Here is a 26,937-nt window from a genome sequence, read left to right on the forward strand (position 1 = left end):
CTAGGAAGCACGTGCAATGGAGACTCTCCTTTCAGAACATTTTAGTCCAAGGATAGGCTTAATCTGTGTCTGGGAAACATACCCAAGGACACACAAACAAAAGGGTAACAAAATCACACAAGATATACACAAACCCACATATGAAACCAACAAGCAGCATAGGTCACCACAGCCATAAATCTAGCTAGGTCGGGATGGTAGGTGGGGTGAAGGAGTATTTTGTAGCACCTAACAGAGAGGACTGGAGAGGATAACAGTCTTACCGTAGCTGGACCTGAGACTTGTGTGGTCCCTTGTTAGCCAGCTCCATGGAGATGTGTTCCAGCTCAGACTGGGTCAGACTCAGAGTGGAAAAGTTCTCATCCACCATGGTCCAGTCTCCATCCACCATGCTGCTGGTCTCTGTCAGGTCTGTGGCCGAACCGATACTGCACTCCTCCGCTGGGGAATAAGGGAGGGGAGGGAAGAGATGACCGGAGAGAATTTAGAAGAAGTGGTAAAGGGATAAGAAGACAGAAAATGAGAGAGCCTGGTAGAGAGAAAGCGAGAGGCAGATGTAGAGAGCGAGAGAGAAGGGGGAGAGATGACAAGTGAATGTTGAAGTAGAGGAGGGCCACCAACTTTTGTTAGTGAGTGGAGAGAGGAAGGCCTCCTGTGTCTGTGGCCCCCCGTGGGAAGAGGATGTGTTCATCTCTTTAGGCTCCGGCCCCAGCGCCCCGAGACCGTCCAGCCAGGTGTGATTGCTGTTGCGTGCTGAGGCCTGCGGGGGCGCTGTGTCCATGTCACTGTTCAACAGGCTGTCTGCTGACTGGGACTTTAGCAGCCGCTGGCTCAGCACTGGAGGGAGAGAGAAACAACACATGCAGGCACTTCGTCATACCAACTCATCAAGGTTGGCACACTGAACACATTTACAAAGAAATGGGATAGGGGAAGTTGACTGGGGAGACCGAGAACCACAGCTGAGGGCAGATGCAGCCACAGTCACACCCCGCACCCTCACCCGTCTTGCGTTGTCCGTCCTTGAAGGGCGAGCTGGTCGAGCACGCTGGGATGACAGGAAACGGCCAGAGGAAGTCCTTGTGGAGACACTTCAGCGCCATGACAAAGTCATCGAGCCGCGCTACCCGGGTGCGCTCGCGGCACAGCCAGCCAATCAGCTCGAAGCCCAGCTGGGCGGAGAAACAGCCTAGGTCTTTGAGGCGGACCTGCTCCAGCAGGTGCCGGGCGTGACGCCATAACATCATGTCTATGTACATGTTCTCAGCACAGTCACTGTCCTTACTCCATCGCTCAGACCTAGAGAGAGACAGAGACAGCGAGAGAGCGAGACAGCGAGAGAGACAGCGAGAGAGAGAGACAGACAGACAGAGAGACAGACAGACAGAGACAGACAGACAGACAGAGAGAGAGAGACAGACAGACAGACAGAGAGAGAGAGAGAGAGAGAGAGAGAGAGAGAGAGAGAGAGAGAGAGAGAGAGCGACAGAGAGAGAGAGAGCGACAGAGAGAGAGCGACAGAGAGAGAGGACATGCGGAAGAGATGGAAGAGCTATTACAGGTACGATGGGGAAAAGGGCCCGGAACACGAATAGCGCAAATGCCACGAGGGCTGGTCTCAATTCCATCCAATTAATTAAGCAAAACAGATAATAGCCCAGTAATTCTTTATATAAGTACGACATGTTATGTTATCATCATCATTGTTCATTTGAACTTGAGAACTGGAGCCCAGCAATAGTGGGCCTGTCCGGCTCAGTAGATAGAAGAGAAGGGCTAGCAAACGCCACGGCCGCGTGTTCGATTCCTGCAAGGATCACGCATACGCTCACTGTACTTTAAGTCTCTTTGAATAAAATCTGTTCAATTGAATACATTACTAGAATAATAGTATCCGTACCCTTTAGTGGAGGGCCCGGAGGGCATGCTAAAGGTCTTCTGTAGGTTAAACTTCCCAGCAGCAATGCCGTCAGCTGACTGGGACAGACTGATGCTGCGGTTCCTGAAGAACTCGAAGCCTCCCGTCGAACTGGGTTCCTGTTGAGAGGACACGTCAACCGGTCACTTATATGGGAAGCATTTAAAACTCCAATCTACTGTTCGAAACAATGTGCTCACAATCAGGCGGGACAACTCATCCAGTAAGCCCCTGAAACAACAGTATAGCCAGTTTATATCCAATTTATATTTCATTATAATAAACCGGGTGGTTCGAGCCCTGAATGCTCGACCAGATCATATACCATATGGACATTATATATATATTTTTTAATAAAATGTACTGTTCTAATTACATTGGTAACCAGTTCATAATAACAATAAGGCACCTCAGGGGTTTGTGGTACATGGCCCATAAACCACAGCTAAGCGCTGTATCCAGGCCTTAGCCGCATTGCGTAGTGCCTAAGAACAGCCCTTAGCCGTGGTATACTGGCCATATACCACAACCCCCCCCCCCCCCCCCCGTCGGGCCTTATTGCTTAAATAGAGAGGTGGATGTGAGGCCGTAGCCTTAATAGCAGTCTTTACACAGTATTTTTAGACCATCCCTAATATCATCCCCATAGATTAGTCTAGCCGCTTAGAGATGATTTAAAGATTTAGAGCGCGAGAAGAGACAGTGGTAGAAGACAGAGTAGAAGCAGCGAGCTTGAAATAGTTCTCTCCGATACCTGAGTGGTTGGTGTTGGAGGCGGGGTCTCCATCTCCCCAGAGCCAATGGCCTTGAGGAATCGGATCATGTGACGACAGAGGTCCCACTTGCCCTGCTCCAGAGCCGTGTTGAAGAGCAGGGTAGCGTGCTGCCTGCTCACTGCCGGAACCTCCATGTTCTAGACAGCCACAGTTACATTATCCATACAAAACACTTACGACACAACTCCACCCCTAAACATTACCCTCACCCCTGCTCCAACGCTCACCGTACGGTGGCTCCAACCCTCACCCGAGCTCCAACCCTCACCCGAGCTCCATACCTTAATACCAGTCACATTTCTAAATAATGTGCCTCTGGGATATAGGATAGGAATCTTACAGTGCCATGAGATAGGGTAGTATATGTAGATACCTGCAGTATGATGAGATAGGATGCTGCTGTGTCCAGGTCCTGAGCCATTAGACATTCCTCAAAAAGATCCTTGGGGTTGCCCACGGCAGCAAACAGGTAGTTCCACAGGGCATACTCAGTCTTCCTGGCACAGTGCACGATGGTCTGGACGAAGAAAACATGAATGAATAAATTAATTAATTCAGTCGAAAATGCAAAAGAGTTGCCCCAGCCGAGAACGACAATGCTCTACCACTCCTCCATCCACATCGCTCTCCCCCTCCTCCTTACCTGGAGGAACAAGGGGAACTCGGTGATGAACTTGGCCACGGTGGGCAGCAGAGGGTCGGGGATGGGCTCCCGGGAGGTGGCCTCCTCCTCCAGCACCACGTGGACCATGAGCTCCATGACGTGGGGGAAGTAGGGGAGCGCCGCGCAGGACTGGGCCAGGAGCAGGGCCTGCTCTCCCAGGTTACGCACGAGTAGCTGGCGCAGGATGTGGTGGAGGTAGATCTGGGAGGTCCTCTCCACCGTGCAGTAAGGGAACGTCACCTCAAGAGGCTCCCGGCCCTCTCTGGGACCCTGCAGAAGAAGACGATTACATTATTAGCACAGAGACAGTGATTTGTAAAGTTGTAGAGCGCAAGAGCAGTTCGTTGGCGTTAAGAGCCTTAAGAGCCTTGGCACAACGTCAAGAGATGGTATCTAGGATTTGTTATCAGACCCCCCCCCCCCGCAGGCCGTCGGAGACCAGGTTCTATTTGCCAACCCCCAACACCAGATAATACTATTACTGTAATAACTACAATATAATACTACTATAATACTCCTAACTACAGTACCTGCAGGCCGTCGTAGAGCACTGTCTCATTAGATGCCCCCAGCACCAGGGCATCTTCAAACAGCACGGCCAGGGGGTAGATGTTGATGTGGAAGGGGAGCATGATGCGCCGGGACAGGAACGAGTGGGGCTTACGGTGGTCCCGCGGGAACAGGGGCAGCCACACCTTTTGAGAGGTATAAATGAAACAATCGCGTGCCAGCATTGAATAATATGCTCACCCTTCATATTCCTTCTAATGTAGCCATACACGTGTTTTCTTGTTGCAATTTATGGAAGGATGTGTAGATTTGGACGACAACAACAAGCGTTTCGTTTCAATGAGAAGGAGGGGCAGCCACACCTTCATTCCGGCCTCGCCACAGGACAGCCAAAGAGCCTCCAGCAGGTGGCGCTTCTTCTTGTTACTGCGACACGTCGTCCACACATTCTCTACACACTGAGCCAGAACCACGGGAGGACAGAACGGCAGCTAGAAACCGAGAGTGACAGACCGGGTCAGCATACACATGCACCACGGTGCATACTGTGGCCGGCGGGTAAGACAATGCTATAGATGTACACGGAGAATGACAGTATCAAGTATGACAAATTAAAATCAATATATGTATTACGATGAGACAAAGACAACTATTACAAGAGGGGGGTGACTTAGTCCAGTCCCAGATCTGGTTGTGCTGTATAGCATGACAATGACTGTAGGAGTAGGCTATACAGCCCAAACAGTAGGTAGGTGTGTGTACAGTACCAGTCAAAAGTTCAGACATATTCCTGGGATTTTCTTTATTTTTGACTATGTTCTACATTGTAGAATAATAGTGAAGACATCAAAACTATGAAATAACGCATATGAAATCATGTAGTAACCAAAAAGTGTTAAACAAATCAAAATGTATTTAATATTTGACAATCTTCAAAGTAGCCACCCTTTGCCTTGACAGCTTTGCACACCCTTGGCATTCTCTCAAACAGCTTCGCGAGGAATGCTTTTCCAACAGTCTTGAAGGAGTCCCATATATGCTGAGCACTTGTGAGCTGCTTTTCCTTCACTCTGCGGTCCAACTTAGCCCAAAACATCTCAATTGGGTTGAGGTCGGGTGATTGTGGAAGCCAGGTCATCTGATGCAGCACTCCATCACTCTCCTTCTTGGTCAAATAGCCCGTAACAGCCTGGAGGTGTGTTAGGTCATCGTCCTGTTGAAAAACAAATGATAGTCCCACTAAGCGCAAACCAGATGGGATTGCGGATTGCTGCACAATGCTGTGGTAGCCATGCTGGTTAAGTGTGCCTTGAATTCTAAATAAATCACTGAGTGTACCAGCAAAGCATCCCCACACCTCCTCCTCCATGCGTAGATCATCCGTTAACCTGCTCTGCGTCTCACAAAGACGCAGCAGTTGGAACCAAAAATCTCATATTTGGACTAATCAGACCAAAGGACAAATTTCCACCGGTCTTAACGTCCATTGCTCGTGTTTCTTGGCCCAAGTAAGTCTCTTCTTCTTATTGGTGTCCTTGAGTAGTGGTGTCTTTCCAGCAATTTGACCATGAAGGCTTGATTCACGCAGTCTTCTCTGAACTGTTGATGTTGAGATGTGTCTGGTACTTGAACTCTGTGAAGCATTTATTTAGGCTGGTAACTGCAGCAGAGGTAACTCCGGCTCTTCCTTTCCTATAGCGGTCCTCAGAGCCAGTTTCATCATAGCGCTTGATGGTTTTTGCGACTCCACTTGAAGAAACTTTCAAAGTCCTTGACATTTTCCTGATTGACTGACCTTCATGTCTTAAAGTAACGGACTGTAGTTTCTATTTGATAATTTGAACAGTTCTTGCTATAATATGGACTGGATCTTTTACCAAATAGGGTTATCTTCTGTATACCACCCCTACCTTGTCACAACACAACTGATTGGCTCAAACGCATGAAGGAAAAATAAAATCCACAAATTAACAGGGCACACCTGTTAATTGAAATGCATTACAGGTGACGACCTCATGAAGCTGGTTGAGAGAATGCCAATAGTGTGCAAAACTGTCAAGGCAAAGGGTGGCTACTTTGAAGAATCTCAAATATATTTAGATTTGTTTAACACTTTTTTTGGTTACTACATGATTCCATATGTGTTATTTTATAGTTTGGATGTCTTCACTATTATTCTACAATGTAGAAACAATTTAAAATAAAGAAAAACCCTTGAATGAGTAGGTGTCCAAACTTTTGACTGGTACTGTGTGTGTGTGTGTGTGTGTGTGTGTGTGTGTGTGTGTGTGTGTGTGTGTGTGTGTGTGTGTGTGTGTGTGTGTGTGTGTGTGTGACTCACCAGTTTCTTCTGGTCTTCCTTCTCTCGTACCTGTGGTCCAGAACGGTCTCTCTGTAGCATGATGAGTTGGCCAGCCAGGTTCAGCATGATGCTCTCTGCCATACAGGCCTAGTACAGCGACACAAATTAGTACTATTCACTTTAACAACTTAGCAGGCATTTACCCAGAGTGATTCACAAATCGGTGCATTCACTAAAGTAGATTTAAAAGACATCGCAATCAGCGCAAATTAAAACTCTGTTCAAAATAGCTGCAAAATAAGGGCTCTCCAACCCCTTGTGCCTGGAGAGCTACCCCCTGTAGGTTTTTGGCTTCAACCCCAAACCTACAGGACGGTAGCTCTCCAGGAACAAGGGGTTGGAGACCCCTCTGCTAAAACGACGCTGGTGAAAGAAAAGCGCTAGGAGCAGGGGGGGGGGGCAGTGGTAGAAGAGTCTGAAGAGACCAGGCTTTTGATGAGATTTCATGTGTGTATTGAAACCAGTACCTGCTGTGGGGCTTTAAGCGCGATGCCGGTCTCTGTGCGCACCGAGGTGAGGGTGACAGACACCACCAGGGCAGGATGGGGGATGTAGCGGGACATGGACACCTCCTGAAGCAGCTCAACACAGGCTGACGGGTTGGGCCTTCAGAGAAAAAGACAATATACTACTAATAACATTGATTGGACAGGTCCTTTTAAAGCCTCCCCCCGAGTTAAAGCCCCAACCAATGGCATGTGATAAGTATTATTGGAAAGTTCACGTGACTTTCTTTCCACAACACTATTGATTATCATCCGTGACCTCTGTCAGGTGATCTTCCCCACCAGTCTCGTCCTTCCTGCTAATAAATGTGTGTGAGAGTTACATTTTTATGAGTGGGTGTGCATGCCTGTGCCCGTCCTAAGCGTGTTCGTCTCTCCCTACCCGTCGTGCCTCCTCTCGATGCTGTAGAGGAAGATGGAGCAGTCTGCTCTGAAGAGGACGATCAGGTCTCTGAACACGTTGAGCAGCAGGGTGTCAGAGTGCAGCTTGGTGACGGAGGCGAAGGCATTGTCCAGGTTGGACGACCGGAGGTACAGACGCAGCTACACCGGGAGGGGAGAAACGACGGGGGAGGAAAGAAAGTACCGCTGTTCACTTTGTCCATCCATCAAAGCGACCGGTCAAACGGAGCTCGTCAGCTTGTCGTGAGCAAAACCGTCACACATTCTCAATCCATTTGTCCCATACATGTTCAGAACAGAGTGGTGTAAAATCTATTGTTCCTGAACGTTAGTTATCGGTGTTATGCCGTCTTACCTCTTCTTGCCGGTCGGTGAAATTGTAACAGGCAACAACGACAAAGTCGTTCCACCAGGCCAGCCCCCCTGTCACGGTCATGTTCTGCTCCTGAGTGATGTTCCCAAACAGCTTCCATTTCCTGGTGGACATGGAGTAATGTGCAAAGCCACGTCTCCCTGCCACCGCTATGCACTGGCCTGCTGTGTCTATGGCTGCAAACTATACACACACACACACACACACACACACACACACACACACACACACACACACACACACACACACACACACACACACACACACACACACACACACACACACACACACACACACACACACACACACACACACACACACACACACACACACACACACCTCTCATGCATTAGAAGCTATAGATATAGCAGGCTAAGTGCGCATGATGACATTGGTATCTGGAAAAACTGCATTCATTTGACAACTCAGGTTAACATGGTTTGATGTAGCCACACACACACATTGAATACTTATCCCTAAGGACAGACGTATAAGTATTTCCCCACACTGACTCACCCGTATAGGCCAATTACTCTCTAGGTATGTGCTGTGAATCTACGACAGAGGGGGAAAAACACAGGATAGTTTGACTGACAGGATGCGAAACATCATTTCTAACTTGTCAAGCGTCACGTCAACATATCAAAGCCACATCTGAATAGGTAGCCATCTGAATTCGAAATGAATTAAGTTTATGATGTTGTACCTGGACCACATGCCAGTGCTTGTGTCCCAGTAAAGTGCTGAGTCCCTGAGAGATGGAGTTGGATGAGGGGGCGGAGCGATGGTGAAGGGGGTTGCCCTCCAGGCCATGGGCGAGATTGTGGGGGTGAGGGGTTTGAGGGCCATCGGAGCTGCTGGATGGGACCTGGGTGGGGTCACCACAGGTCAGGTACAGACGGTCTTCCCCATGTAGTAAAACTTGCTCCTGGTTACTCTGGGAGGGACAGACAACAGGGAATCAACAACAACAAAAAATCTATTTGTTTGCAACATATCAGTATTCTACATGAAAGTGCCCAGCAAGCAAAATTGGTTGGTGTCAGGAACGTGTGCATTGACGCCAATGTCCATAAGCTCACCGTGCAGGGGTTAACGGTGAGGGCGCTTTTGATGAAGTGGAACTGCAGTATCCCCGCCTGCATGGTCTGGGTAGGAGGTGGAGCCCCCTCCATGTTCTCTACAAGCTCCGCTTCCTCTCTACTGGTGATGACCCACAGGTGGTAGCCTTCCGCTCCCCAGCACATAGAGCTGATCTTTATAGGATCCTTCTTCGTGCCGTCTGACCGATACCTGGGGTCGAGACCGTAGTCATAGAGAAGGGTTTATAATAGACACAATTGCAAGGAGAAAAAGAGAAGATTTTGCACAGTTTTTTGTTGTTGTCCCGTTCAGGATGAAGCCTGCTCAACCTATACTGTATGAGAGCGCGCAGTCTGCACCATAGGAGCGTAGCTGACAAGACAACGGCGATGTGAATTGTACTACGGCTGCAGGAGTCCTGGGGGGGGGGGGGAATGAAGACCAACAGAGGAAGAATAACGAAGAAGACCGTCGTCTTGTCACTCACGCAAAGTCCTCCCCGAGTGTACAGATGAGGTGTGCTCCAAACACACTCCATAAAGACAGCCCGCCGCACTCCCAGGTCACCATGGCAACGCTGTAGTCGGGGGACCAGCGGATCAGCTTCACCGCGCCGGTCTTGTTCCACACGTCTGAGGAGGGAGATTCGATACAGACACGGCGACCGGTCAGACAGAAATCTTTTCAGTAATACAGTCGAGTCAATTCCATTTCGCCAATTCATTTCAATTGAGGAAAACTAGAATACGAATATGGTTTACTTCCCGAATTGACCATAACCCTGCTTTTACAGTAGTATGGTTTATTCGGTTTAACAGTGACTTGTCAACAACAGAGATAACACAGCGCCGTGTAAAATAAACATCCCTGTGATGTCATCTAGCTCAGGGTTATTTAAAAATTCAAAAAATGTACCAGCCATTACCATAGGATTTTAAAACAAACAAATGGTTCTGCATGGCTGATGTGTTGAGGGGAACTACTCCATAGAATCACTGTACTTTCATTACCACCCAATACCATTAGGTGGCATTAGTGTACCATAAAACAAACCAATGGTTCTGCATGGCTGATGTGTTGATGGGAACTACTCCATAGAATCACTTGCACTTTCGAGTCAAAACGAAAACCAGCCCTATAATATGGCATCATGTGATACCATTCAGTGTAAAAAACCTGACGGGGTGGACTAGTTTGTATAAAAAAAGTGTACTTTCATCCGTCAACACTAAACGGGAGCGTGAGCTGGTGGTCAGTCAGAGACAGACGTACCAGGGAAGTGTTTTGGGGTGAGCTCCAGCTTGTGGGAGAGCTGCATGGATCCTGTGGTGGTGTCAATCATGTACACCAATACTGAGCCACTGGAACAGAGACAGAGAGAGAGACAAATGTTCAGAGTTTACTCATTACTCTTTCTTCTCAGGTAACATTGTGCTTTGGCAATATGTGCCAACGCCAATAAAGCAAATTGAAATTCAAACACAGTCAGGGGATTCAATACATGAATAAATAACGCTGACCCATCAGAAGTAGGGATATTACATAACAGCCGCTTGTGCAGTCAAGTTCATGTCAATCTTGTTTAGTACCGAGTACCAGCAATAAATTAGCCGACGTTTCCTAAATGAAAAACAAAACAAATAAAACGCTGAAATAATGAGCAGGCATTTAATGAACGGAAAGGTTGCGGAATCCCACAGCCGGTGATTGACTCATTATCTACTGCCACTCAGGATCTCTCTGCTGAACTCATCTGTCTTTGTCAAGGTCATTGTGCGTGTGTGTTCTCTCTCACACACACACACACACACACAAAACTTAACTGACTTAACAGTGAGACCATGATTCTCTGTCATTTTTGTTCAGAAAGTGGCTACAGAGGCTTTACTGATGTCAGCAGGACACATTGCCATCAGCCTGTAATGACCGCCACACACTGCCAGCTTGCCCTGCTGTGTTCTCTCTCACACACACACACACACACACACACACACACACACACACACACACACACACACACACACACACACACACACACACACACACACACACACACACACACACACACGCGCACACACACGCGCGCAGGCAGACACTCGCCTCCGCCTTTCACTCCACCCCCATTTTTCGTCGACCCTTGACAGTCACGCTTAACATGACTTACAGAACACGGCAACGCACACACCCCAACACAACACTTCTCCCACCGTTCTTATGAGTCCCAGCCTGTCAATCGTCAAGCGCCACAGCAAAATCACACACACACAGACTTCTTTCTCTTACTTCCGCGGTAAACCGGCCGGCTACAGGACTGATGAATCCCAGCCTCCCGTCGTCAAGCACCACAGCAAAGCCATCCAGAGTCACACAGTACTCCATGTCTCTGATGTACAGCCCCTCCAGATCCAGAGACGGACCACCTGCACAAGCAAATAAAACGCATGAAGAAACACATTGCACATACATGACTTCAGGCCTACGCAGGGACGACACTTAGGCTGCGTTTACACCGGCAGCCCAATTCAGATCCCCCCACCAATGGGCTTTTTGACCAATCAAATCAGCTCTGGAATAGATCTTATGTGCAACGATTTTGATGGGATGGGTGAAAAGACCAATGAGTGGGGGGAAAAGATCTGAATTGGGCTCCCAGTTAGACACAATCCCTGACTGCATTTTATGTAAACGTGTATAGATGTAGTGGGGAGAGGATGGAGAGGATGATGTCGATTGAGCCCGACTGCAAAACGCACACATGTGGGTAGAGGTTCAGGTTTAGTTGAGAAGGATCGGTAAGGGCTAGGTGGGGTGGGTACAGGTAGGCGAGAGAGGAAGAGGGTGGCGAGGAGAGGATGGTGTATAGTGAGTGTGACTGACCGCGTGCCGACTGAAGGTCCAGGGAGAAGGGGACGGTGCAGAGACTGATAGCCTTCCGGCCATTGCTGACTCCGTCCCAGTGGAGGATGTGGAGGTAGCCATCAGCTGTAGACACCAACAAGTCCTCCTGAAGAGACTTAATACTGGAGGGGGAGAGAGAGAGAGAGAGACAGAGAGGTGGGGTGCTTAGCTAGTGTTTACTGGATGCTTGGCTGTGCGCACATCTATTCCTAGTACCAGGCTTTAGTGTCTCCCACACAACAACAAGAAAGAGAGCGAGAGAGAATGCACTGGGATGTTCAAGCAGCCCACAGAGGATCTGAGAGGAAGGCCCCAAAACAATGATTCACGGCAGCAGATCAGAAGCACCTCTCCTGCAGTCACTCAGACCCCTTAACGCCGTCCTTCAAATAAACGCTCCTGCTCATTGTTATGCCTGAAGCGCAGCGAGAAAGGTGTAGTGAGAGAGCGAGTATGAATGTGTTACAGAGGGAGAGGGCGCGCGCAACAGAAATGAGTAGAAAATGGAGAGAGGGAGAGAGAGAGCATGAGACAGAAAATTGAAGTTGGATAAAAGGAAGAGTGACAGATAATAGAAGAGAGACAGATGAAGAGAAAGAGAAGTAGGGAGATGCTGAGGGACCCGGCTGGAATGTGTGGTCCCAGTGTTCTCAGATGGTCTGTGAGTACCGAGGACTACCCGATAGCCCAAACTCCGTAATCTGACTGCGGTCGGGCTTCATCTCTCCAGAGCAGAATGGGGGCATTCTAGAGCCAACAGCCACTAGGACTCTGGAGAATGGGTCTTCTCAAGCAAAAAGGACAATACTGGAGCTTAGCTTCTCTGCTCAGTTCACCCCAGGCATGCAGCTCTAAAGCCAGGCTACTGGCAGGATGGACACACGCGTGCACGCACAGACGCACACAGAGACGGTCACGGTCACGCGCGCAGAGACACACACACAGGCAGAGACACGCCCCCACACGCAGACAGTGACACGCCCCCACACGCAGACAGAGACACACAGACCAGACAGACACGCCACCACACACAGACATACACGTCCCCACACACAGACAGAGACACGCCCCCACGCACAGACAAAGACACGCCCCCACGCACAGACAAAGACACGCCCCCACGCACAGACAGACAAAGGAAAGGCAAGGATGATAGATCTTTAATGTCCTACTTAAGTCCACAGGGACTAGAGGAAGAATGTGCGAAGCCATACGCAGTTAAATAATTTGCCGCAGTCAAATTGACAAACTGATTTGGGAGGAGGAAATCTCTTCAGCACAAAATGTACACAGTGGCTGAAGTACGTACCATGCACCAGTCCAGAATGTAATTTTTTTTTGTTTACTTGCATACTAAACACACTTCAGTGTCCAGTATGAGTTCCAGCGTGCATGCATGCATGCATGCATGCGTGCATGCGTGTCTGTCTGTCTGTCTGTCTGTCTGTCTGTCTGTCTGTCTGTCTGTCTGTCTGTCTGTCTGTCTGTCTGTCTGTCTGTCTGTCTGTCTGTCTGTCTGTCTGTCTGTCTGTCTGTCTGTGTCTGTCTGTCTGTCTGTCTGTCTGTGTCTGTCTGTCTGTCTGTCTGTCTGTCTGTCTGTCTGTCTGTCTGTCTGTCTGTCTGTCTGTCTGTCTGTGTCGTGCGTGCGTGCGTGCGTGCGTGCGTGCGTGCATGTATGTATGTATGTATGTATGTATGTATGTATGTATGTATGTATGTATGTATGTATGTGTGCATGTATGTATGTATGTGTGCGTGTATGTATGCGTGCGTGCGTGTATGCGTGCGTGCGTGTATGCGTGCGTGCGTGTATGCGTGCGTGCGTGTATGCGTGCGTGCGTGTATGCGTGCGTGCGTGCATGCGTGCGTGCGTGTATGCGTGCGTGTATGCGTGCATGCGTGTATGTATGCATGCGTGTATGCATGCGTGCGTGCGTGTATGCATGCGTGTATGTATGTATGCGTGCGTTTATGTATGTATGTGTGCGTGCGTGCGTGTATGTATGTATGCGTGCGTGCGTGCATGTATGTATGCGTGCGTGCATGTGTGTATGTATGTGTGCGTGCATGCGTGCGTGCATGCGTGCGTGTATGCGTGCGTGCATGCGTGTATGTATGTGTGTGTGTATGCGTGCGTGCATGCGTGCGTGCATGCGTGCGTGCATGCGTGCGCGCGTGTATGCGTGCGTGCGTGTATGCGTGCGTGCGTGTATGCGTGCGTGTATGCGTGCGTGCGTGTATGCGTGCGTGCGTGCATGCGTGCGTGCGTGTGCGTGCGTGCGTGCGTGTCTGCGTGCGTGCATGCGTGCGTGCGTGCATGCGTGCGTGCGTGCGTGCGTGCGTGCATGCATGTATGTATGTGCGTTTCCGTATTTAGGTGTGTACACGTTGGTGTTTGTATACCGTGTGTGTATATCGTGCGTGTGTGTGTGTATAGCGTGTGTGTTGGGTTTGTATACAGTGTGTGTGTGTGTGTGTTGGGTTTGTGTGTGACACAACGTAGTACCTGGTGATGGGAGCCTCCAGATCTATGGGTCTCTTCATCTCCAGGCTGAGAGCGGGGGCACACTGCTCTTCTTTATAACCTGGGGTGACCTTGACACGCGGACTCCCTCTAAAACACACACACAAAAAGATCAAATTCACAGTAGCTTATCAAGTCTAAATCAAAAAGGCAAAAAAGTCTGGGTTAGTCAACAACGTCGTTCTAGGATCTAGGCAATAATGACGCCTAATAACAGCAGCAGTCAGAGAGCAGATTGAGTCTAGTGCATCCTTCCAGACTGGAGTGATTCCATAAGACACCAGGACAACAACAAAAACAAGGAAATACCATGATTTCGGTGATTTTCACAAAATTGTATCCCTGTCCTTTGAACACTTCTGCTGTGTTCCGGTTGAATTGGACCTATTTGCAAGTTCTCTCTCTGAAAAATGTAGTTCATTTCATCTGATTGTCATCAGGTTCCATGACGTTGTCCACACAGGGCATCTGTGAATACATTTTGGGTGTTTTATTTAACTTTTGTACAGCTGTAATGTTCCCAGTCAACAATGACCGGTTAATAGAAATGAATGGGTGAGACAACAATTAGTGTATAAAATTGAGTTCAAGCACATGCCCATTCATCAGATTGACACACTTCCTCTCCCAGACCCCCACATGCATGTATGTTTGAGCACACACACACACACACACACACACACACACACACACACACACACACACACACACACACACACACACACACACACACACACACACACACACACACACACACACACACACACACACACACACACACACACCTTTCTTGGCTTCCATGGCAACCCCCAAGGAACCCTTTCCCCAAATAGAATCTTTCCCCCACGGGAACCACACCTGTTGGCATTCTCACAAACAATCACAACATTCTTTCAATAATATATAGAACTTTTCTAGCAGCTCTGGGACGTAAAGATTGTTTTTAAGGCCTTGCTCACAACTCATTCTGTGGCAGCACAATGACCAAACGATATACTGTATGGGAGGCTCTTGATCATATCTTTGATCATGACACTGGTGAGGAGAGTCCTTGTTAAACTTTGACACAAAGTCTGTGATAAATAGCACAATATGTATCATCTGAGCATTTGTTCTAGTCCAAATAATCCATACGATGCTTTATTTACTCAAAAACGAGTTGTATGAGCTCAGGTCAATGAGGCCTACAGGCCATAAATTGCAAATAGAAGTTAAAAACTTGGAATGGTCACAAGAATTAAGTGGATAAAAAATAACAACATTTAGGTGATATGTATTACTATGGATTTATAACTCAGCTATAAATGGGGGCGGTCATTTTGGACCGGGAACACAGAATGAACATGAAACGAACACAGCAGGAGGGTGAAGACTCCATAATGTTTCATCTGCAGGCTCTACAAAGCAACAATTGGTGTCATATGAAGCTTTACCATTTACACTGTAATAAGAGTAATGAATAATTGAAAAGATAATACATGAATATTTAAACTACTTTTGATTTGGGTAAGTGTTTATTTACAGCGCATTCGGGAAGTATTTAGACCCCTTGACATTTTCCACATTTTGTTACGTTACACATAATACCCCATAATGACGAAGCAATAACAGTTGATATTTTTGCAAATTATTTTTTGAGGTGAAAATATCACATTTGCGTAAGTATTCAGACCCTTTACTCGGTACTTAGTTGACGCACCTTTGGCGGCGATCACAGCAGTCAGTCTGCTTGAGGTACGACGCTACAACTTGGCTCACCTGTATTTGGGGAGTTTCTCCCATTCTTCTCTGCAGATCCTCTCAAGCTCTGTCAGGTTGAATGGGGAGCATCGCTGCGCAGCTATTTTTAGGTCTCTTCAGAGATGTTCGATTGGGTTCAAGTCTGGGCTCTGATTGGGCCACTAAGGGACATTGAGACGTGTCCCGAAACCACTCCTGACTTGTCTTGGCTGTGTGCTTAGGGTCTTTGTCCTGTTGGAAGGTGAACCGTCGCAGAGCAGGTTTTCATCAAGGATCTCTCTACTTTGCTCCGTTCATCTTTTCCTCGATACTCTCCCAGTCCCTGCCGCTTAAAAACATCTCCACAGCATGACGCTGCCACCACCATAGGGATGGTGCAAGGTTTCCTCCAGACATGATGCTTGGCATTCAGGCTAAATATTTCAGTCTTGGTTTCATCAGACCAGATCATTTTTGTTTAAATGGTCTGAGAGTCCTTCAGCAAACTCCAAGCTGGCTGTCATGTGCCTTTTACTGAGGAGTGGCTTCCGTCTGGCCACTCTACCATAAAGGCCTGAGTGCTGCAGAGATGGGTTGTCCTTCTGAAAGATTCTCCCATCTCCACAGAGGAACTCTGGAGCCCTTTCAGTGACCATTGGGTTCTTGGTCACCTCCCAGACCAAGGACCTTCTCCGCCGATTGCTCAGTTTGTCCGGGCGGCCAGCTAGACAAAGAATATTGGATGTTCCAAACCTGTTCCATTTAAGGCTCAAATCAAATCCAAATCAAAATTGTATTGGTCACATACACATGGTTAGCAGATGGTAATGCGAGTGTAGCGAATGCTTGTGCTTCTAGTTCCGACAGTGCAGCAGTATCTAACAATTCCCCAACAACTACCTGATACACACAAATCTAAAGGGATGGAATGAGAATATGTACATAGAAATATATGGATGAGCGATGGCCGGTATAAAATACAGTATAAAATACAGTATATATATATATATATATATATATATATATATATATACACATATGAGATGAGTAATGTAAGATATGTTAACATTATTGGCATTGTTTAAAGTGACTAGTGATCCATGTATTAAAGTGGCCAGTGATGAGTCGCTGTTGGCAGCAGCCTCTCTGAGTTATTGATTGGTGTTTAGCAGTCTGATGGCCTTGAGATAGAAGCTGTTTTTCAGTCTCTCGGTCCCAGCTTTGATGCACCTGTACTGACCTCGCAATCTGAATGGGGTGAACAGGCAGTGACTCGGGTGGTTGTTGTCCTTGAAGATATTTTTGGCCTTCCTGTGACATCAGGTGTAGGTGTTGTCACAACGCGCCCTTTTTGGGTGAGGATCATAGCACTCTCCCCCTCTCCCTCCACAGTTTTATGACTTAACAACATGAAGTAAATTCTTGGAAGAGACCCTCTCCCCCTTTGGACATGCAGTAAGAGGAGAGAGGATTTCACAGTGGAACAGAGGCTGATCCCACAAACTCCTACATTCCCAAAATTTGAGAATTAAACAATATTTATATTTTTGTGGAACCGGTCGGTGGGAAAATCAAGGAACAGTCATGTCGAGATTCCTTCATGAGGTCACCAAATGAAACACAGGAGACACACATTACTGTTTGTTTGTATACACTTCTCAATTACGGGATTTGCATCTGATGGTTGTGTAAAATATATGATTGAACATGAAACTATTTGTGAGAAGATGCGATGTTGGCCTTCTCAACAAGATACTTGTTTAGATATAAAATTTTAACTAGTCAGTGGCCACACCCCCATGAGCCCAGACATCACATTAGGCATCATAGAACCACCCCTTCTTCCACAGAGTACAAAACCACTTCCAACCAAATGTACATTAGATGAGAAAACATGGAGCTGAAGCTGTTAAAATGGTTAATAACTACATCTCTACCAGAGGACAAGACCAGAGAACGTGGAGATCATTCCCACGTTGAAATGGTTAATAACTACATCTCTACCAGAGGACAAGACCAGAGAACGTGGAGAGCATTCCCACGTTGAAATGGTTAATAACTACATCTCTACCAGAGGACAAGACCAGAGAACGTGGAGATCATTCCCACGTTGAAATGGTTAATAACTACATCTTTACCAGAGGACAAGACCAGAGAACGTGGAGATCATTCCCACGTTGAAATGGTTAATAACTACGTCTCTACCAGAGGACAAGACCAGAGAACGTGGAGATCATTCCCACGTTGAAATGGTTAATAACTACGTCTCTACCAGAGGACAAGACCAGAGAACGTGGAGATCATTCCCACGTTGAAATGGTTAATAACTACGTCTCTACCAGAGGACAAGACCAGAGAACGTGGAGATCATTCCCACATTGAAATGGTTAATAACTACATCTCTACCAGAGGACAAGACCAGAGAACGTGGAGAGCATTCCCACTTTGAAATAGTTAATAACTGCATCTCTACCAGAGGACAAGACCAGAGAACGTGGAGAGCATTCCCACGTTGAAATGGTTAATAACTACATCTCTACCAGAGGACAAGACCAGAGAACGTGGAGAGCATTCCCACGTTGAAATGGTTAATAACTACATCTCTACCAGAGGAGAGGACAAGACCAGAGAATGTGGAGATCATTCCCACGTTGAAATGGTTAATAACTACATATCTACCAGAGGACAAGACCAGAGAACGTGGAGATCATTCCCACGTTGAAATGGTTAATAACTACATCTCTACCAGAGGACAAGACTAGAGAACGTGGAGATCATTCCCACGGTGAAATAGTTAATAACTACATCTCTACCAGAGGACAAGACCAGAGAACGTGGAGATCATTCCCACGTTGAAATGGTTAATAACTACATCTCTACCAGAGGACAAGACCAGAGAACGTGGAGTTCATTCCCACGTTGAAATGGTTAATAACTACATCTCTACCAGAGGACAAGACCAGAGAACGTGGAGATCATTCCCACGTTGAAATGGTTAATAACTACGTCTCTACCAGAGGACAAGACCAGAGAACGTGGAGATCATTCCCACGTTGAAATGGCAAATAAATTAACAAACTAAAGAACAATTATTCAGACTGCAGCTGTTTAAATACTCTGAAGTAACCATTCTAACAACCTAAGACTTTGATCTCTGGTGGAGAAACCAGAGGTTCTCTGTCGACTTACTATCCAGCAGAAGGAACGTCAATCGCAGAGGGACAACAGAAACGCAGACACTTGTAAATATGTCAATTGGAATATCTTTTCAAATGAGCGGTTGTTCATGTTCAAAGTATTAGCAATGAGTGTAGTTATCCTCTAGGAGTTAACTGCTCGAGTGGTCCCCACCCCATTTCCTTTGTCTACCAAGCAGTCATTTCGGTTTCATCGGCTAGGAACTTTTGCTTTGTATCATGTAATAACCAATGTATGACCTATTTGTGTGTGTGTTTACGTAATTCCGTGATTGATTAAGTTTGTTAAATAATCAAGCCAATTTGTATATCGCTGATTCATGATTCTATGCTAGGGTTCGTGCAGATATCCAATGGTTTGCGGCGTCCAGTAATGAGACTGATAAGGTCAAATTAATTAATACGCGACTGTTTTGATAAGATATGAGTTATATTCGGGAAATTGAAATATGTTCCCATGGTGCCCTGACTTCCTAGTTAAAGTTACAGGATTAGTTTGATCGTGCAATTAAAATTATTAAATTATTAAAATTACACAGAGAATTGATTTGATAATATACAGTGTTCACATTTACTGATCGTCAATGACAACAGTGTCCTGGAGGGCAGGTAGTTTGCCCCCGGTGATGCGTTTTGCAGACCGCACCACCCTCTGGAGAGCCTTGCAGTTGAGGGCGGTGCCGTACCAGGCAGTGATACAGCCCGACAAGATACACTCAACTGTGCACTTGTAAATGTTTGTGAAGGTTTTAGGTGAGAAGCCATATTTCTTCGGACTCCACTGTCTGTGCGGGAGGACTATTTCAGTTTGTCTGATGTGTATGCCGAGGTACTTGAAACTTTCCACCTTCTTCACTACTGTCCCTTCGATGTAGATAGGAGGTGCTCCCTTTGCTGTTTCCTGAAGTCCACGATCATCTCCTTTGTTCTGTTGACGTTGAGTGAGAGGTTGTTTTCCTGACACTACACTCTCAGGGTCCTCACCTCCTCCATGTAGGCTGTCTCGTTGTTGTTGGTAATAAAGCCCACTACTGTTGGATCATCTGCAAACTTGATGACAGTTGGAGATGTGCATGGCCACGCAGTCATGGGTGAACAGGATGTACAAGGAGGGGGCTGTGCACGCACCCTTGTGGTGACCCAGTGTTGAGGGTCAGCGAAGTAGAGATGTTTCCTACCTTCACCACCTGGGGGAGGCCCTCATAGTACAGGGCCCAAATCACACAGGGTAGGGTTGGGACCCAGGGCCTCCAGCTTAATGATGAGCTTGGATGGTACTATGGTGTTGAATGTTGAGCTGTAGTCAGTGAACAGTCCTTGTTAGTGGGGATTACAATTGGTCAGACCAGCGTTGAATATTCTAGTCACAGGTACATCCTGTTTGAGTTTCTGCCTAACATGGTAGGAGCAAGATGGTGTCGTGGTCGGATTTGCTTAAGGGAGGAAAAGGGAGGGCCTTGTATGGATTACTGAAGTTAGAGGATTGCCCACGTGAGTGCTGCAATAAATACGCTAATAGAATTTAGGTAGCCTTATTCTCAAATTTGCTTTGTTAAAATCCCCAGCTACAATAAATGCAGCCTCAGGACATGTGGTTTCCAGTGCAGTTCCATGAGGGCCGTCGTGATGTCTACTTGTGGGGGTATATACACACAGCTGTGACGATAACTGACGAGAATTCACTTATAATATATGGCCAGCATTTGATTGTAAGGAATTCTAGGTCGGGTGAGCAGAAGAACTTTGAGTTCCTTATGTTATGATTACACCATGAGTTGTTAATCATGAAGCATATACCCCCGCCATTCTTCCCAGAGGTGTTTATATCTTTGGCGCAACGCATGAAAAAGCCCGGTGGCTGGGCTGACTCTGACAACATATCCCAAGAGAGCCATGTTTCTGTGAAACAGAGAATGTTACAATCTCTGATGTCTCTCTGGAAGGCAACCCTTGCTCTAATTTCATCTACCTTGTTGTTAAGAGACTGGACATTGGCGAGTAGTATACTCTGAAGCGGTGGGCGGTGTGCACACCTACGGAGCCTAACCAGGAGGCCGCTCAGTCTGCCTCTTCTGCGGCAACGTTGTTTTGGGTCGGCTTCTGGGATTAGATCCACTGTCCTGGGTGGTGTTCCGAACAAAATATCCGCTTCGGGAAAGTCATATTCCTGGTCGTAATGTTGGTAAGTTGATGTCGCTCTTATATCCAATACAATACTGTGTAATAACACTTAAGATTTTATGGGGTAACAATGTAAGAAATAATACATTTTAAAAAACATCTCCGTCGGCGCCATCTTGCTAACAGAAGCTAATGTGTTCTTGGGGACCATCAATGCTGCAGAAATGTTTTGGTACTCTTCCACAGATCTGTGCCCCGACACAATCCTGTCTCAGATTGTGTCGAGGCGGACAATTCCGGACAATTCCTTCGACCACATGGCTTGGCTTTTTCTCTGACATGCACTGTCAACTGTGGAACCTTATATATAGAGAGGTGTGTGCCTTTCCAAATCATGTCAATCAATTGAAATTTACCACAGGTGGACTTCAATCAAGTTGTAGAAACATGGCAATGATGATCAATGGAAACAGGATGCACCTGAGCTCAATTTCGAGTCTCATAGCAAAAGGGTCTGAATACTTATGTAAATAAGCCATTTCTGTTTTTAGTTTGTCTATTATGGGCTATTGTTTTGATGAAGGGGAAAATAATTTCATACATTTTAGAACAAGGCTGTAATGTAACAAAATGTGGGGGGAAAAACAAGCGGTCTGAATAATTTCTGAATGCACTGTATATACTGTGTGTGTGTGTGTGTGTGTGTGTGTGTGTGTGTGTGTGTGTGTGTGTGTGTGTGTGTGTGTGTGTGTGTGTGTGTGTGTGTGTGTACATGGACATTTTAGTAATTTATCCAAAGCAACTTACAGGAGCAATTAGGGTTAAGTGCCTTGCTCAAGGGTACATCGACAGATGGCCCAACCTCTTAAACGTTAGGCTACCTGCCACCCGTATGTATGCATGTATATAAACTGCCCACACACACACACACACACACACACACACACACACACACACACACACACACACACACACACACACACACACACACACACACACACACACACACACACACACACACACACACACACACACACACACACACACACACACAATACACTCTATGGACATATCAAAGTTCCAGAGTGGGATCTCTGCTACTTTTAGATTCATGATCCAATTTGTAAGAATTACCAACAGAGTGAATGTGAAAATGGATTCAAAATGGTCTACCTTTGCTGGTGATTTGCAGGATGTGCAATAATACAAGTAAAAGGAGGGCTATGATTGGTTACATTGCCTACTGTGCCAATATCCCTGTATAAAATAGGCCACCAATTTAAATGACTGGGCTCCCTGTGGAGCTCAGAGTGGTCCCTCACTGAGAGACCTGGCTGTGGTGATGACACACCCCTGTGCCCTGTGTTATAACAGTGGGATGGTTCAGCATATGACTGGTGAAGAACACATTGTACAGTCATCCACAGAAATAATTGTTAATCTAATTAGTCCTGACACTTGCCAAGGCTTTCGACGTGCAATGATGCCCTGAACTACAGCCTTTTCCTCGGGCCCACTGACTGGTACACACACATTATTATATTGTGTAGACAGCACACACAGTTGGGTTTGTGTTAAAACACTGAGTGACTGAGCATTGCCTGCTCGAGTACAACATTGACCTTTGTGGCTAAACTTTGAACTCTAGTCCAGTCCTAAACTACAGCCTATTGCTCAGACCTACTGGTAAAAATGAATTGTGATAACATGCCATGTGTCGACACACAGTGGGGTTTGTCCTAAGCTATGAGTGATTGAGCATTGTTGGTCTTTGTAGCTAGCTTAGAAATTCCACATGTAACCCCTTCCTTCCCCAGCAGGTCCTTGCCCTGTTGCAGTTGACCTTTGTTGTTGTACTTTGAACGTCAACATTTGACTCTTGGGGGGGGGGGGGGAGAACAGGAAGGGAAGAGTTGAGTACTCACTTGGGATAGACTGGCTCATAAAGATACTTGTCCTCTCCTCCTCCCACCACGTCAAACATGAGGATGTAGCCATTGGCAGCCTGCATAGAGAGAGAGAGAGGGCGAGAGGGCGAGAGAGAGAGAGAGAGGAGGGAGAGAAAGAGAGCGGAAAAGAGACACATTATTCATGAGTAAGGTGTGGCCTTGGTCATGCTTGAGATCCACCCTGATCCATCAGAGGGACTGTGGTTTGGTGTGTTATTACATCCAGCCTGCTGTATACAGAAAACATCTCTCTCCATCCCCAGCCACCACTGTTCAGACCTGTCATTATTATCAGATAGGCGAGGGAGCGCTCCTTTTCAGCCCCTCTGGCTTTGCTTGCCTGTCTTGCAAGCGCAGTCGAGACAGGAAAATACTTCAGACCAGAGAAAGTTTAACCTAGAATAAGGGGAGTTTTTTTTCCTAACAAGCTTCGGGGCATCAAGGGGCACAGTAAAGAGAGATAGGCCTATACACGCCTAAATGCACACACTTTTAATTTCATGTTTAACAGTTGTCAAGTTCCTGACTTGCCTGTTCATTTGCACACCACAAGTTCACAAAAAGACGCTCAAAGACTTCAGCGACACGTGATACAGTCAGTCAGTCAGTGAAGTGAATGGCATATCATTTGCGTGGTCTCGCAGTGCACAGCACTCACTGAACTAACGTTGTAGCCTAACCTCAAGTAACCCCAAACAGTCAAAGGGTACTTGGAGTACCCCGACATTTCCACACAGTGTGGCAACCAAAATGGCGTGCCACGTACTAACGAAATATAATGAGGTGAGAAATTTGACTCATTCCCCACAGGCAACACCAGCTGGAGCAATAAGTAGGCTAGAGTACTATAAAACCAGAGACAGAGAGAGAGAGAAAGAGATCTGTAGCCAAACTGGGCTCTGTTATAGTCATTAAGGCTGGATTAACAGACACATGGTTCTTGGCCTACTCTTGAAAACAAACAACGCTTCAAACCGCCACTCATTTCACAGACTGTTGGTCATTCAATGTGTCAACCTCTAGAACTGAAAAAGGAACAGCTGTTTATGACAGGAGAAAAAAAGGGTCAAATTTCTTATGATCGAAATGAAGGACCATATTTCATGTACAGCTTACCACAGAAGCATACAGATACCTAAATCGTCTAATGTTAGTCTTGCTAAAGCTTTTCCGTGTATACATTTGACAAAAACAACTCTTAAATTAGTTCTGTATTTCTTTCCACAGCCAAAAACAGCTCAACTTAGACTGGGGTGTATCTAGCTTGGTCTCAGATCTGTCCGTGCCATTTTACCAACTCCTACAGTCATCATTGTTACGACTGTTGGCAGGACAACATCGATCTGGGACCAGACTAAGGAGCATCCAATAAAGAATAACCCAAACAACAACAGAGCCATACAATTACAAAGCTGTCTCCATGGAGATGTGGGGGAGGAAGTGAAAACTCAGGAAGCTAAGCTAGTTCCATAATTAAACATGACATTTCAGTATAAGCCTGGTTGGAGTAAGTGATGTAGTGACACTAGCAATGCTAGAGGCAAAGCTGTTATGAAAGAAAGGCTAGAGAAATTCTTTGGAAAAATAACTGTTGAAAATGGAAAGAACTGTCCATGACAACAAACAGAGCAGCCAGAGTCCATGTAGCTTTGATCTGGTGTGTGGCAGAAACAAAGCCAAGCATTACTCAGAGAGCAGAGCAATAGGAGTCTGGGCTGGAAAAAGGAGAGAGCCAGAGAGTATAGAAGAGGAGGCAAGAAAGAGATAGCTACACACTACAAGGCCAAAAGAATGTGGACATCCATTCAAATGAGTGGAATTGGCTATTTCAGCCACACCGATTGCTGACAGGTGTATATAAATCGAGCACACCGCCATGCAACCTCCATAGACAAACATTGCCAGTAGAATAGCCGTACTGGAGAACTCAGTGATTTCAACATGGCACCGTCATATGAAGCCACCTTTCCAACAAGTTAGTTTGTCAAATTTCTGCCCTGCTAGAGCGGCACCGGTCAACTGTAAATGCTGTTATTATGAAGTGGGAAAGTAAAGGAGCAACAAAGGCTCAGCTGCAAAGTGGTAGACCACACAAACTCACAGAACAGGACCGCCAAGTGATGAAGAAAGTACAAATTGTTGCAACACTTACTACCGAGTTCCAAACTGCCTCTGGAAGCAACATATGCACAAGAACTGTTCGTCGGGAGCTTCATGAAATGGGTTTCCATGGCCGAGCAGCCGCACACAGGGCTAAGATCACCATGTGCAATGCTAAGCGTTGGCCGGTGTGCTTTACAGCTCGCCGCCTTTGAACTCCGGAGCAGTAGAAACGCATTCTCTGGAGTGCCGAATCAAACTTCATCTGGCAGTCCGACGGACAAATCTGGGTTTGACAGGATGCCAGGAGAACGCTACCTACCCAAACGCATAATGCCAACTGTCAAGTTTGGTGGAAGAGGAATAATGCTCTGGGGATTTTTTTGTGGTTCAGGCCCTTTAGTTCTAGTGAAGGGAAATCTTAACGCTACATCATACAATGACATTCTCGACGACTCTGTGCTCCCAACTTTGTGGCAACAGTTTGGGGATGGCCCTTTCCTGTATGACAATGCCCCCGTGCACAAAGAGAAGACCATACAGAAATGGTTTGTCGAGATCAGTGTGGAAGAACTTGACTGGCCTTCACAGTGCCCCAACCTCAACCCCATCGAACACCTTTGAGATTAAATTGTAACACCGACTGCGAGCCTAGCCTAATCGCACATCAGTGCCCGACCTCACTAATGCTCGTGGCTGAATGGAAGCAAGTCCCCGCAGCAATGTTCCAACATCTAGCGGAAAGCCTTCCCAGAAGAGTGGAGGCTGTTATAGCAGCAAAGGGGGGACCAACTACATATGAATGATATGTTCGACGAGCAGATGTCCACATATTTTTGGACATGCAAAGTAAGACGGGACATATTTTTGGAAGAGCAGTCAGTGTGTCTGAACTTTGAGAGTTCACCCTGCGACTCTGTGCTGATGAGGGAAGAATACATGCTGCCTTAGTGAGTGACAGCTGGCTGAGTGACAGCTGAGTGAGTGACAGCGAGGCCTGAATGGGAGCAGAATCAAGCCTGCTAGTGATAGACTCACGCTTAACACTTACGCTTAACACTTGCGCCAACTTGCTGGCACTAATATCTTTAACATTCCAACAACTTTGGGGGACGCGTAACCAGCCCAGTACAGTGCCTCTCGGCTTGCTTTGGCTCTGCTCTGTAGTGTTAAAAAATGGTATTATGTTAGTGGCAGTCGCTTCTACTCTGTCACTCTATAGCAGGGTTGGGGTCAATTCCATACACTGAAATTCCATGCTTTTCAATTAGGAACATGTGGAATTGGGTTTGCTTTCTGAATTGACTGGAATTTAAATGGAATTGACCCCATCTGCTGCATGATGACAAGCAGTCGAAATACCGATGCTAAGAACATGGCTGGGACATGACTTCATGGGCATTACGTAGGAATGATTTTGCATATGAAAAGGATGAAAGCGATGAGAGCGAGTGTGTGAAGCGCCAAGCCAAACATCTCCTTGCCAAGTTGATCTGTCAGACTCCTCCACATGACGGTCGAGGAGGACCATTTTTTTTATGAGAACATAGCAGGGCAAAGAAAAGGACTGTGTTGGATATAGAGCGGTGGTTCAATTCTATCTATACAGTTACTGGACCACCTTCAAGAAACATTCATGATGCGCTGAACCGCAGGGATGGATGTGGTTGCCTGGGTGACAGGACAGCAGAAACAAAAGGGCCCGGACAGTCAGACTTACTCCAGCTACATGTGGGCTATCAGACTTTAATATGCTGACACTTGTAGAACATGGAGTTCTGAATGGTTCATTTTTATATCTCGGATTGAATATGTAAACTCTGCAACAAGAAAAA

General features: G+C 46.6%; 1 protein-coding gene across 1 annotated transcript in view; it reads right to left on the reverse strand.

The window, feature by feature from the left end:
- Positions 1–26,937, reverse strand: part of LOC124047651 (guanine nucleotide exchange factor subunit RIC1-like) — a 69,120-nt gene that overhangs the window by 3,558 nt on the left and 38,625 nt on the right. Inside the window, exons 3-24 of the mRNA XM_046367965.1 lie at positions 22,979–23,058; positions 13,999–14,106; positions 11,472–11,614; positions 10,842–11,014; positions 9,867–9,993; positions 9,082–9,226; positions 8,594–8,804; positions 8,218–8,448; positions 8,028–8,066; positions 7,494–7,583; positions 7,119–7,279; positions 6,698–6,836; positions 6,210–6,317; positions 4,231–4,359; positions 3,889–4,053; positions 3,338–3,628; positions 3,068–3,211; positions 2,673–2,831; positions 1,901–2,037; positions 1,004–1,299; positions 622–837; positions 264–441 (exon numbers count right to left, since the gene is read on the reverse strand). Coding sequence (XP_046223921.1) covers positions 264–441; positions 622–837; positions 1,004–1,299; positions 1,901–2,037; positions 2,673–2,831; positions 3,068–3,211; positions 3,338–3,628; positions 3,889–4,053; positions 4,231–4,359; positions 6,210–6,317; positions 6,698–6,836; positions 7,119–7,279; positions 7,494–7,583; positions 8,028–8,066; positions 8,218–8,448; positions 8,594–8,804; positions 9,082–9,226; positions 9,867–9,993; positions 10,842–11,014; positions 11,472–11,614; positions 13,999–14,106; positions 22,979–23,058 — 3,470 coding nt within the window. The remainder of the gene's footprint in view (positions 1–263; positions 442–621; positions 838–1,003; positions 1,300–1,900; positions 2,038–2,672; positions 2,832–3,067; positions 3,212–3,337; positions 3,629–3,888; positions 4,054–4,230; positions 4,360–6,209; positions 6,318–6,697; positions 6,837–7,118; positions 7,280–7,493; positions 7,584–8,027; positions 8,067–8,217; positions 8,449–8,593; positions 8,805–9,081; positions 9,227–9,866; positions 9,994–10,841; positions 11,015–11,471; positions 11,615–13,998; positions 14,107–22,978; positions 23,059–26,937) is intronic.

Source organism: Oncorhynchus gorbuscha, linkage group LG11 (assembly GCF_021184085.1).
Source record: "Oncorhynchus gorbuscha isolate QuinsamMale2020 ecotype Even-year linkage group LG11, OgorEven_v1.0, whole genome shotgun sequence".
Lineage (NCBI taxonomy): Eukaryota > Metazoa > Chordata > Actinopteri > Salmoniformes > Salmonidae > Oncorhynchus > Oncorhynchus gorbuscha.